Source organism: Tursiops truncatus, chromosome 1, assembly GCF_011762595.2.
Source record: "Tursiops truncatus isolate mTurTru1 chromosome 1, mTurTru1.mat.Y, whole genome shotgun sequence".
NCBI lineage: Eukaryota > Metazoa > Chordata > Mammalia > Artiodactyla > Delphinidae > Tursiops > Tursiops truncatus.
The window spans coordinates 84,216,929-84,230,816 of NC_047034.1; the positions used below are offsets into that span (position 1 = coordinate 84,216,929).

The following is a 13,888-nucleotide window of genomic DNA, read 5'->3' on the forward strand; positions in this document are numbered from 1 at the left end:
TTTAAGACTATTTGTACTAAGGACAGGAAGTTGACTTTACGTACGTAGGTTAGTTATTCCTACAGGGCTTGCCTTGCATGAGTTCTATATTAGGGCCTAATTTCTGAATTTAAATGCATCAATGCTCTTGTGTAAGACTAACTGGCAAAAAAAGTGGGAGTAAAGGAGGAGAAAACTAATTCAAATAATTTTGTTCTGATATGTAACATAATGAACTATTTTGGTAAAATAAGGAAACATACAGGCAAAGGATAAAGCTAAGAACCAACCAGTCTGTTCTGAAATGTAGGCTGCTTATGTAAAAGTTAATTTTTTGAAGTTTTTCTGAGCATTTTAATTATATTATTTTATCTGGCAATTTATTGAACAAATAGAGAATTTATTAGCATAACTCAATATTGGCTTACTCTCAGGAAAGCAAGAAATACTTTAATATGTTGTCTTGTAAATCAGTAATTTTTTTTTTGTCTAGTTCTATATTTCCTTTTTATTATTTATCAATAACTATTTTTTTCTAACCAAAACTTAAGATTCTTTTTTTTATTGGAGTATAATTGCTTTACAATGGTGTGTTAGTTTCTGCTTTATAACAAAGTGAATCAGTTATACATATACATATGTTCCCATATCTCTTCCCTCTTGCGTCTCCCTCCCTCCCACCCTCCCTATCCCACCCCTCCAGGCGGTCACAAAGCACCGAGCTGATCTCCCTGTGCTATGCAGCTGCTTCCCACTAGCTACCTACCTTACGTTTGGTAGTGTATATATGTCCATGCCTCTTTTTCGCTTTGTCACAGCTTACCCTTCCCCCTCCCCATATCCTCAAGTCCATTCTCTAGTAGGTCTGTGTCTTTGTAAATCAGTAATTTTTGCAGTAAAAATGAATGTCCCAGAATGGAATGAAAACAACTGAATATCTGCTCAGTTTTCCATGTAGTCCCCAACAGGCAGCCACGTACGATGGAAAATGTCCAGTGGGTCTAGCTACCTTAAAAGTTTGTGGCTCCTGCTAGTTTTGACCTTATATATCAACCACTATGCTGATGTTATAGAAAGATAAACATGGACAGGGAATAAAATACTCATCATCTTCTTCTTTTATTTTAAAAAAAAATCTCCAAATTCCTTGGCTCCTAAGGAGGTAATTAAGATGCTCATTCATATACAGTAAATTAATGGGGTATATAATGGATTATTTTTCCAAGATGAAAAAAAAACAACAACAACATAGGTTGTTCACCACATCAGTGAGGCAAATCTACAAGTAACATGGTTTACCTTAAGTCGTGCTTGCTTTGAGGGGGAAAGTTTTAAGATAATTTCTTTGCAAATTTGACTTTGGGAGGTAACTGTCATTAAAATACTCAAGACAATGGAATCAAAATAATAAGACTTTTCAACCACATCTTGCCTCTCCCCACTCAACTACTTCCTTGCTTCCAAATCCACGTTTGAAATGGAGTTACTCCTGTCATGCAGATGGATGGAAAGTTTCATACTAAAACAGACTAAGAGGATCTCTGCAAACTTTCTGGCCCATAAGTAAAGCAACGACCAATGAAAAAGCCAGTTCACATTTCTCTGGGACGGACGGCACAGAAATGCTCCAAACAGAGGTTTGGTTGGGGAATAGGATGCTCTAGGATCTCATTTTTTCCTGCATGATGTCCAATACTCATCCAAGAAATTTTGATGTACCATGAAGAAGTTAGAAGTCCACTTTTACTTTTTTTTTTTTTCCAGTTTTTCTAAGGATGTTAGTTTTACAGGAAATACTAGAAACACATTTTATGGTGTATTCTTAGTAATTATTATCTGACCCTAGGGTGAAAATTAGAGAAATTCAGGATATTGTGATTGCTATATCCATAATCACTGATAAGAACTTAGAACTTCATAATAAATTCTGGCAGTTTCCTTATTTAAAAAAAATTATTGGCTTAGATTAAAAAAGAAAACTAGCATTGCTTATAAGTAAATTGGATCTGTTTTTCTTGAATTGTTGGTAAATATCAAGATTTCAGATACTGGAAGGTAAAGAATTACAAGGTTTGTGAACCTTGACTATAGTTATTCACAGAAAAAGTTTTTCATCTTTTTGAAGCTGTTTTGGAGATTTTTCTTTTTCTCTTTTTTCTTTTCTGAAGGGTTTTCATTTTTACAATAGAACAGTCAACCATTACATATTTTAAACCTATATAAAATCATATACAATAGTGTTAGAATAGTATTAGAAACTTATTTACTTATTTATTTACACATCCCCAGATACTAACTTTTGCCAGATTCCTTTCAGGTCTCCCCTTTTCCCCTCTTTAATGACACACACGTACAGTCACATATATAATTAATGGCCTAATTTCCTGTCTCTGTTCTTCCCACTTTCTCCCTGAGTTATCCTTATATTGGTATATGTCATTTCCCTGCATATTATGTACATCTAGGACATATGTATATGCATACATAACATATAAATACTACTGCTTTAATAAAAGCTTCATGGAGTGTTTATGACATTACATATCTTTTTTTCTAGACAGTATACTGTCCATATCCTTTTGCAATCTTCTTTTTATACAACTGTATTTCTAAGACTTATTCCTGTTGATACATGTAGATTCTAGTCACCTGTTATATAACAGTCCATTTTTATGAACAAATTAAAAGGTATTTTATTAATTCCTCTACTAAAAGAGAGCTGGTTGCATTCCCTTATTGTTTCAAACGACACTATAATGACTATTCGGGTACATGTCTGCATATGTACATTGACAAGGGTCATTCTACAGTAGGCATCCAGAAAGGGAACTGCTAGGGCAGAGTCAGGTGCATCTTTGAATTTACTAGCTATTGCCAAGATGCTCTCCAAAGGGATTATATCATTATATACTCTCTTCAGCTGTGTATGGGGGTTTCCATTTCCCACAATTATCAGTCTTTAAAATTTCTGTAAATCTTATGGTTGTGAAAGGGTGGATGACTGTTCATGTTCGTAACAGAAGCAAATGTAGAGGAATATCTTTGTGATCTAAGGGCAGAGAACAACTTCTTAAATGAAACTTCAAAGCATAAATCATAAGGAAAACAGTGATAAATCTGATAGACAAAAGTTAAGGATTTCTGTTTAATGAAGAAACACAGGACAAGGTTATTAGGTGACAGAATGGAAGAAAATATCTATATCCAATAAGGGATTAATATCTAAATAACTAAGGAATGTCTATAAACTGGAATGTGATTGAGATCCCACTTTTTAAAAAATGGACAAAGCAAATGAATAGACAATTTGCATTAGTCCAAGAAAACTAACAAGCATATGAAAAGATGCTCAAAGTCTGACTACCAGAGAAACTAAAATTAAAATGAGATACCACTTCTACAACCATTGATGGTTGGCAACATTATAAAGCTGGATGATGCCAAGTGTTGAGGAGTATGTGGAGTCATTACTACATCTGCTACAGAACCAAATCCCTATGGCACTGCTGATGGGAATAGAGACTGCAGAGCTACCCAGAGCTACTTCATCACATTAACTATAGGTATACCTTATAACCCAACAATTGGATACATATTCCACAGACATTCTCACACAGGTCTGTAAGAAGACGTGTGTGAGGATGTTGCAGATTTATCTGTGGTGATGAGGAGTTGCAGGCAATCTGGAAGTCCGTCACTAGGAGAATCGTTAGGTAGTGGATTCACAACATGGAGTACTGCGCAGCAGTTAAAAAAACAATGAATTACATGCAAATACAGTACAGCAACATGGATGAATCTAAAAAACACAGTAGTAATACGTGAAAACAGTTAATAACTAATGAGATATATTTAGAACATGGCCCAGATGTAAATAATAAATACATGTACACAAGACACAATATACATTTTGTAAGAACACATGCAAACAAAAACATATACATTAAACACATCAGAATGGTTGCCTGTAGGAGGGAGGTGAATGAGAGCAGGCTATTTGCATAAAAATTTGTCATTTCCTCTGAAAAGTCTCCACTGGCCATCTTATCTAAATAAGATATTCCTATTATTTCCTTTAAATCCCTTGTTTTTGTTTCCTTCATAACATCTCAATTGGGTTGCTTTGTTTGTTTTTTGACTGCCTTCCCACTAAGATATAGGATTTATGAAGGCAGTATCATTTCAATATTGCTCAGCACAGCATCTCTAGCCCCTCTGATAGTGCTTGGCACATAGTATGAAAGAAGGATCAAATAAATTAATAAATGAATGAATGAGTCATGGGAGCTAAGCCCAGAAAGGGTGGCTGGGTCAAACATAGCAGGCAAAAGGAAATCATTAAAGATTCTGAAGGGGAGAGATATGACCAGAACTGCACTTGAGGAGGACTAGCACAGTAGCAACGAGCAGGGGGGACTGGTGAGAGGGAAGACACTGGAACAAATGAGATCAACTGCGACAGCCAGCATGAGCTAGTCCAGTGAGCCTACAATGAGGTGATAAAAGTAAAAAGAAAGGCAGTAGAAAACTACAGGCCAATATCACTGATAAACATAGATGCAAAAATCCTCAACAAAATACTAGCAAACAGAATCCAACAGCACATTAAAAGGATCATACACCATGATCAAGTGGGGTTTATTCCAGAAATTCAAGGATTCTTCAATATACGCAAATAAATCAACGTGATACACCATGTTAACAAACTGAAGAAGAAAAACCATATGATCATCTCAATAGATGCAGAAAAAGCTTCTGACAAAATTCAACACTCATTAATGATAAAAACCTGCAGAAAGTAGGCATAGAGGGAACTTTCCTCAACATAATAAAGGCCATATATGACAAACCCACAGCCAACATCGTCCCCTATGGTGAAAAACTGAAAGCATTTCCACTAATTTCAGGAACAAGACAAGGCTGCCCACTCTCACAATTCTTATTCAACATAGTTTTGACAGTTTTAGCCACAGCAATCAGAGAATAAAAAGAAATAAAAGGAATCCAAATCGGAAAAGAAGAAGTAAAGCTGTAACTGTTTGCAGATGACATGATACTCTACATAGAGAATCCTAAAGATGCTACCAGGAAACTACTAGAGCTAATCAATGAATTTGGTAAAGTAGCAGGATACAAAATTAAGGCGCAGAAATCTCTTGCATTCCCATACACTAGTGATGAAAAATCTGAAAGTGAAATTAAGAAAACACTTCCATTTACCAATGCAACAAAAAGAATAAAATATCTAGGAATAAACGTACCTAATGAGACAAAAAACCTGTATGCAGAAAATTATAAGACATTGATGAAAGAAATTAAAGATGATACAAATAGATGGAGAGATATACCATGTTTTGGATTGGAAGAATCAACATTGTGAAAATGACTCTACTACACAAAACAATCTACAGATTCAATGCAATCCCTATCAAACTACAACTGGCATTTTTCACAGAACTAGAACAAAAAATTTCACAATTTGTATGGAAACACAAAAGACCCCGAATTGCCAAAGCAATCGTGAGAACGAAAAATGGAGCTGGAGGAATCAGGCTCCCTGACTTCAGACTATACAACAAAGCTACAGTAAGCAAGACAGTATGGTACTGGCACAAAAAGAGAAATATAGATCAATGGAACAGGATAGAAAGCTCAGAGATAAACCCACGCACATATGGTCACCTTATCTTTGATAAAGAAGGCAAGAATATATAGTGGAGAAAAGACAGCCTCTTCAATAAGTGGTGCTGGGAAAGCTGGACAGGTACATGTAAAAGAATGAAATTAGAACACTCCCTAACACCATACACAAAAATAAACTCAAAATGGATTAAAGACCTAAATGTAAGGCCAGAAACTATCAAACTCTTAGAGGAAAACACAGGCAGAACACTAGATAACATAAATCACAGCAAGATCCTTTCTGACCCACCTCCTAGAGAAATGGAAATAAAAACAAAAATAAACAAATGGGACCTAATGAAACTTCAAAGCTTTTGCACAGCAAAGGAAACCATAAACAAGACAAAAAGACAACCCTCAGAATGGGAGAAAATAATTGCAAATGAAGCAACTGACAAAAGACTAATCTCCAAGATTTACAAGCAGCTCATGCAGCTCAATAACAAAAAAACAAACAACCCAATCCAAAAATGGGCAGAAGACCTAAATAGACATTTCTCCAAAGAAGATATACAGACTGCCAACAAACACATGAAAGAATGTTCAACCTTATTAATCATTAGAGAAATGCAAATCAAAACTACAATGAGATATCATCTCACACCGGTCAGAATGGCCATCATCAAAAAATCTAGAAACAGGGCTTCCCTGGTGGCGCAGTGGTTGGGAGTCTGCCTGCCAGTGCAGGGGACACGGGTTCGTGCCCCAGTCCAGGAGGATCCCATGTGCCGCGGAGCGGCTGGGCCCGCGAGCCATGGCCGCTGAGCCTGCGCGTCCGGAGCCTGTGCTCCGCAGCGGGAGAGGGCACAACAATGAAAGGCCCGCGTACCACCAAAAAAAAAAAAAAAAAAATCTAGAAACAATAAATGCTGGAGAGGGTGTGGAGAAAAGGGAACAAACACTCTTGCACTGTTCGTGGGAATGTAAATTGATACAGCCACTATGGAGAAGAGTATGGAGGTTCCTTAAAAAACTACAAATAGAATTACCATATGACCCAGCAATCCCACTACTGGGCATATACCCTGAGAAAACCATAATTCAAAAATAGTCATGTACCAAAATGTTCACTGAAGCTCTATTTACAATAGCCAGGACTTGGAAGCAACCTAAGTGTCCAGCATCGGATGAATGGATAAAGAAGATGTGGCACATATATATAATGGAATATTACTCAGCCATAAAAAGAAATGAAATTGAGATATTTGTACTGAGGTGGATGGACCTAGAGTCTGTCATACAGAGTGAAGTAAGTCAGAAAGAGAAAAACATATACTGTATGCTAACACATATATATGGAATCTAAGAAAAAAAAAAAGGTCATGAAGAACCTAGGGGTAAGATGGGAATAAAGACACAGACCTACTAGAGAATGGACTTGAGGATATGGGGAGGGGGAAGGGTAAGTTGTGATAAAGTGAGAGAGTGGCATGGACATATATACACTACCAAACATAAAATAGATAGCTAGTGGGAAGCAGCCACACAGCACAGGGAGATCAGCTCGGTGCTTTGTGACCGCCTGGAGGGGTGGGACAGGGAGGGTGGGAGGGAGGGAGACGCAAGAGGGAAGAGATATGGGAACATATGTATAACTGATTCACTTTGTTATAAAGCAGAAACTAACACACCATTGTAAAGCAATTATACTCCAATAGAGATGTTAAAAAAAAGTACACCTGAAACTAACACAACACTGTAAATCAAAAAAAAAAAAAAAAGAAGGCAGTGTGAAAGCTGCTACAAAGGAAGAAATGACTAGATTTGGTAACACACTAGATGAAAACTGTGAGAAAAAGAAAGAAGCAAATGAAGACTCCTCTGTTTTGAGCTCTTGGTGCAGCTAAAGAGAGAAATTATTCTTTTGGATAGAGCACAAATGCATATTTGGATATGCTGAATTCATGGTTAGATACTTATTGAACACCATCTCTAGGCACTGAAGATAATATTGAGTAAGAAAGACATAATATCTGCTTTCACAGAGCTTGTGAAAAAGGCAATTATAATAGCTGATAAAGCAATGATGGAAAAGTACAGGGTGCTATGGGAGTACATAAGCTTGCCAGTGAAGAGTGTTAGATAAAGAAAAAATAGATCTAACAAAGAATCATTTAAAAGTTGAAATTGATCTTAACTCAGTACTTCCTAGAATCAAGTGAGTAAAGAGTTATGAAAAGAAAACCAATTTTTCTGTCTTTGTTATTTTCCTCCTCAAATCTATATTCTCTTTTCTCTAAGAGAGGCAAGGTATAAATAGATTTTTTAAATTGTACGGTATTTTTATTTCCAACCACAAATAGAACTCACAAATACTTGTTGAGTTCATATGATGAATGTGAATTACCAGTGAAATATGCATACTGGCCAGTTTGAATGATTTTAGTATTTTGTTCACAATCAACTTTATAATGTAGAATGTGTTTGCTTATAGTTTAATCCCATTTTAATTAGTAAATTACAAATAGCCTAATCAAAAGAAAAATCTCCCAAAGACTGATAGAAAAAACTTTAAAAAAATGGTATTTTACTGACCAAATTCCCTCTGAAATAATTGCAATCAATCAGATAGTTTTCTGGGTTGCTGTTGTCAGTATTTGAGGACATACCATCATACGTTCCACTTTCTAATAATGCTCCACTCTCTTCCAGTGCTTTGAACTGTTCAACAGAAATGAAATTATAGTCCACCCCTGGTACTTCCCCATCCCTGGGGGCCCTTGTAGTGCCTAAGGGAAAAAAAAAACAACAACAAGAAAAAAATAGGTTGTAAAGTGCTTTTAAACTTATAAAACATTGAGAATAATAGAAAATTCAGTTTATAGAGAACACATGGGAAACAGACTACTGAATATATTGTATCTTCTAGAGTGATGATCAGAGAATTTTAGGCAAATTAACATTCCTAGGTGAAAGTAGGACAATAAATAATGTAGGATGAGTAAATATACTTTAATAAAAGCTAAAGATGGCTATGAAATTCAAAATTACAAAGATTAAAATGTTAGTGTCCAAGAAAACTTAACTTTCCAAGACACAACAGTTAATTCTTCTTTTAAACCTCAATTATTATTACTTAACATTTGAAGGAGAGATAAGTCCACCAAGGATAGGCTTCATTTTCATGTAGCTACCTTACATATTTTTACTTCTTTAGCATAAATGTAAACTAACATTTTACTCACTAGAGTTGTAAAGGACAATAAAAAAAGAAAAACAACTTTTAAAAACTCTTACTGAGCTCCATTAAAAAAACTTGAACAAGCATTCATTATGAAATTATTTTAGACTAATGAATAAAGGGCTTAGGGCTTAAGATAGGAATTCACATATTGCTTCTTAGCCATTATTCTCTTCAAGTAATTTCAAAACATTAAGCAGTAAATTGCTTAATGAAATTCACTACAGCAACAGAGCACTAAATTTCTATCTATTAAGGAATTAATGCCAAAGTAAAATGTTTTTCAGATCCAAGATATAAATTCAGGTTATGGCAGCATTGCTATATTTTACTGAATTTCACTGAACAAGAATCAATATTTTTTTGAACTGATATTGGAAATATTTCAAATACTAGAGAATACAAAAAAGAGATCCAGGTACTTAGCCTGGAAATAGGGTTGGGATATTGTCCTGCCAAGGATGCCTTCCCAAGCCTATTCCTCTATTTATGCTCCCTATTTGCTAATAGTACTCCAAGCCAGAAATCTGTCAGTCACCTTGGGTTATTCCCTCTGCTCTACATCCAGTCACCAAATTTGGTTGATTCCATCTCCTAAATACCTGTAGGATTTATATACCTGTCTTCATTCTCACACTCACTTAATTCATATCATTATCTATGGCCTGTATTGTTGGCCTCCCAGGGTCAACCCTTTCTTCTCCCTGGCTACACCCCTTACCCAAACTGCAGCCAGTGACTTTTCTAAAACAATCTTGAGCGAAAAACCTCCAAACCCATCAATGGTTCCCATGATCCTGGCATAAAATCCAGACGCTACCTCTTCAGCTTCTTTCTTGCCTCACGCCTTTCACATTCTAGGCTTTAGTCATAATAGATTTTTTTTTTCCCCCAATTCTTTTAACCTTCCTTGCACTCGCTTAACTGCAAGGCCTTTGTCCAAGCCATTCTTTTCCTTGGAAGACTTCCTATTCCCTTTCTCTCTTACCTCAGCTAACTCCTACTCATCCCTGATTCAGGTCCTGGCCTAGAAAGCTTCTTTAGAGAACCTTCCTTGATTCCCATCTAGGGCATGGCAATATGCAGGGACCACGTCTACTTGGTTCAGAGCAATAGCCCCAAGTCTTGGCACCATGTAAGAACCACAGTAGGTACTCAATATAGAGAGTTGTCAAATAAATTAAGTGAAATTTTACAAACGTAATTAGCACAGGGCCTGGCAATATGCTACCATTATTATAAATTAATTCATGGGAAACTATTAATTGCTTTTACTTTTTAGTGGCATTACATTCTATTACATTCTGTAACATGTGAAAAAAATCCACAATGATGATGATAAAATATTAATGGTGATGATCTCAGAAAATAATGATTAAGCCAACATTCTAAGCAACAAAGACTGTAATCAATGAATTTTTCCCTTATTTTTACCCAGCTTTTTATAAAAATGAGCACTTCTTTGTCTTACATCACACAGGATACAAAATTAATTAGGAAAACATAACTTCCCTTTTTCTTAACATTTTTTCATTATCAAATTTTTGTTTCTCATATACTGACTAAAATTACATTGTTAGATTCCCCAAATCAACAGCTTTTAGTTCCATATTAAAAGTTAACATTAGAAAATAAATTCAGCAATTAAATTTATGATTAGCAGCTGTGATAGATGGAAAAACACGGCCACATATTTTGCACCTCCTCCCATCAAGAGATGGGGCCTGTTGCCTCACCTCTTGTATCTGGACTGGACTATAGCTTGCTTTGAATAATTTAATGTGATGCTGTGCAAGTTCAGGAGTCTAGATTTCCATCTTTGCCTCCTTGGAATAGTCCCACCACCATGTACAGATGTCCAGGCGACAGTCCCAACCAACAAACAGCACCAAGGCCCCAGGCACGTCAGTGAGGCCAGTTTAGCCCTTCCAACCCCAGCTGAGCCTCCAGTGACTACAGCAACATGAGTGGGCCCAGCTGAGCTCAGCCAACCCATGAAATCATGAGAAATAATACATGATGGTTATTTTAAGCCATTAAGTTCTAGGGTAGTCTGTTATGCAGCAAAGGCTAATTTAAATATTATCTAAATAAACTCTACTATAAAACATAATGACTACATAAAACCCAATTTAAGAGCAAACCATATTATAGATAATACTATTTAAAAAAGCACTGACCCGAGGGGCAGGAGCAACTCTGCGTTTTAGTCTGGGATGATTATTAATGGTACAATTTCAAGCAAGCACTTAATCCCTCTGGGCTTTGTTCTCTTTCTGCAATGTGGCATTGAGCAAGATGGTGTTCATGATTCTTTCCATTAACAGACATAAAATGTTATGTGTGATTCCAACATATATATTTCCAAGACTCACAAAGTAGCTTTAATGTTCATTCTTTTTACAAATGTATTATAAATTTTCACTTCTTCCCCCTCAAAACATGTACTCTCATACACATAAAAAATTCTCTACCTTCCCCTACCCTACCACATTGCCATCAGCATTCCAGAAAATTTACCTTTCTATTCTCCTGATACTCTATATGTTTAATGTAAAGCTTTGTACATCCCCTCCAGTCAACACTATATTTCTCCTTTTTACATAAAAATTCCTCCAAGTTCTGCTTACTCAGTCTCCAATTCCTCTCCTCTCATTCTCTCGTGGGCCCATTCCAATCAGATCACTGCCCCAACCACTCCCACTGAGAAAATTTGTTATGTGCATCAGCAGTCTCCACTTTGCTTAACCCAATGGTCAAGTCTCAGTCCTCACATTACTTGGCCAATCAACAACCTTTGATATAACTGATCCCTCCCTCCTTTTGTATATTTATTCTGAAATATACAGAAAAGTACATAAAACATATATATGTATAAAGTTTAACAAGTAATAATAAAGCAAACTCATCCAGGTGAAGAAACAGAACATTACCAGGGTGCCAAAAGCCCCCTTGTGTGCCTCCGATCATAAATCTCTCCCTCCCTCCACCCCCAAAGTAACCACCATCTTGACATTTGTGATGATGATTTCCTTTCCTTTTAAAAATGTTTTTACCAACTAAGTAATGCATTTCTGAGCAACACAGCTTAGTGTTGCCTGTTTTGTAACTTCATATGAAGGGAATAATATCATATGCATCCTTTTGTGTCCACATCAATATTTGTCATCAGGTTTTTAAACTTTTGCCAACATGCTAAGTATGTAAAGGCATCTCACTCTGTATTTAATGTGCAGCTGCCTTATGAGATTAAACATTCTTTTTCATATATTTACTAGCCACAGAGATTTCTTCTGTTGTGAAGTGGCTGTTCAAGTCTTTTGCCATTTCTCTACTGGGTTGCCTGCCTTTTTAAAATTGTAGTTCTTTACGTTCTGGATACTACATTACTTCATCAAATCTAAGTAATCTACAGCTTCTAAAATGCACGATTATTTTATCCCTAAAAAATAAAAAAAAAACTGGCAATTACAATTCAAAGATTTCATGTATTGTAAGATGTATTCCAATTGTAGAGAGGTTAAAATGTGAAATAATTGTGTCAGTATTGAAGCACTGCACCTTTTCCCAGGTATATGTGTTGCAGATGAGGTATTTCTGCTAAAATGTGAAATATGCTTTCTTCAGATAGTGCTTTCTGCAAAATCATGCACCAAAAATAAGAGAAGATTATGGAGAAAATAGGATAGGGTTGATCTCTGAAAACTTATTGCAACTTTGTAAACAGAGCACTTGGTAAAATCAGTAACAATCCCAATGAAAAATATTAGTACAGTTTAAAAGATATATTATATTCCTAATAAAAAAATACTAGAGTAAATAAAATACTTTGTCTTTAAAAACAATAAGAAAAAAAAGAAATGAAAGGAAAAGGTAGCTTGACAGAAAGGGGTACATGGAGGGTTGAGGCTACTGAATAACGAAGATAAGGCAAAAGGTGCAATCAACAATTTTAAGATAAAGCACAAGTTCAAATTGAGAAAAGAGGCGAAATTGAGGTAAATAGGCATCATACATAGTAGATACAACATTCAGCTATGTTTGTATATTCTGTGTTTACTTGATGATGCAAAACATTAGCTGGGGCAAATGAAATAAGAACCAATATTACCTTGGTTCAGTCGACATCATTCTCCTACCTACTTGCCAATCACAAATGAACTTACCTGCATTATTGAAACAAATGTTGCAGAACAGACAGTATCTTCTCCCACTCTGTGATTTCTTTTCATTTTTTTTTTTTTATAAATGGTCTTTTGATGACAGAAGTTTTTCATTTTAATGTAGTCAAATTTATCAGTCCTTTCCTTTATAGCTAATGGCTTTTGTGTCTTGTTGAAGAAATCCTTTCCAAGGCCATGGAGATATTCCATATTCTTTTTGAAAAGCATTACAGCCTTGCCTTTCATATCTAGTACTTTAATGTACTAAAACATTTTTTTTTTGGACTTGATGGGAGGTAGTAGTCCAATTTCCTTTTCTTTCCAAATGTTGTTCAACAAGATTTATTGAAAAGTCAATTATTTTCCTCCCTGATCAGCCATGGCACTTCTGTCATGGGAATCTTATATAGAAACACCCATATAAGACTGGGTGTCTATCACTGGGCTTTCTATTACATCCCGTTTACCTACTGACCATTCCTGCACCATTATCACAGTGTTGTAATTATTATACTGCCACGATAAATCTTGAAATATAGCAGAGCAATTCCACTTACCTTGTTTTTTCTATTCATAGCCTTTCTATATAACTTCTGGAATCAGGCCAAAAATGCTGGAATTTTTATGGAATCTATTAATCAATTTGAGGAGACCTGATATCTTCACCATATTGAGTCTTTAATCCATGAACAAGAATGCCAATATATTTAGATCTTCAGTATATTTAGATCTCAATATATTGAGATCTTCCTTAATGTCCCTTAATTTGACCTTATAGAGATCTTTACACTTTATACTTATTTAGATTAATTTCTAGGTATTTCAAATATTTTTATGCTATACAGGATATCTTTTTGTAAATTTTCATTTTCTAATTGTTGAT

The 13,888-nt window shown here is 35.5% G+C and overlaps 1 protein-coding gene across 5 annotated transcripts in view; it reads right to left on the minus strand.

The window, feature by feature from the left end:
- Positions 1-13,888, minus strand: part of MAGI3 (membrane associated guanylate kinase, WW and PDZ domain containing 3) — a 267,622-nt gene that overhangs the window by 80,405 nt on the left and 173,329 nt on the right. For 4 of the 5 annotated variants that reach the window (XM_033861658.2, XM_033861654.2, XM_073809429.1 and 1 more), the window contains exon 3: positions 8,271-8,390. The exons of the other annotated variant lie outside the window; for it this stretch is intronic. In XM_033861658.2, the coding sequence (XP_033717549.1) occupies positions 8,271-8,390 (120 nt within the window). The remainder of the gene's footprint in view (positions 1-8,270; positions 8,391-13,888) is intronic. 5 annotated transcript variants of the gene reach the window in all.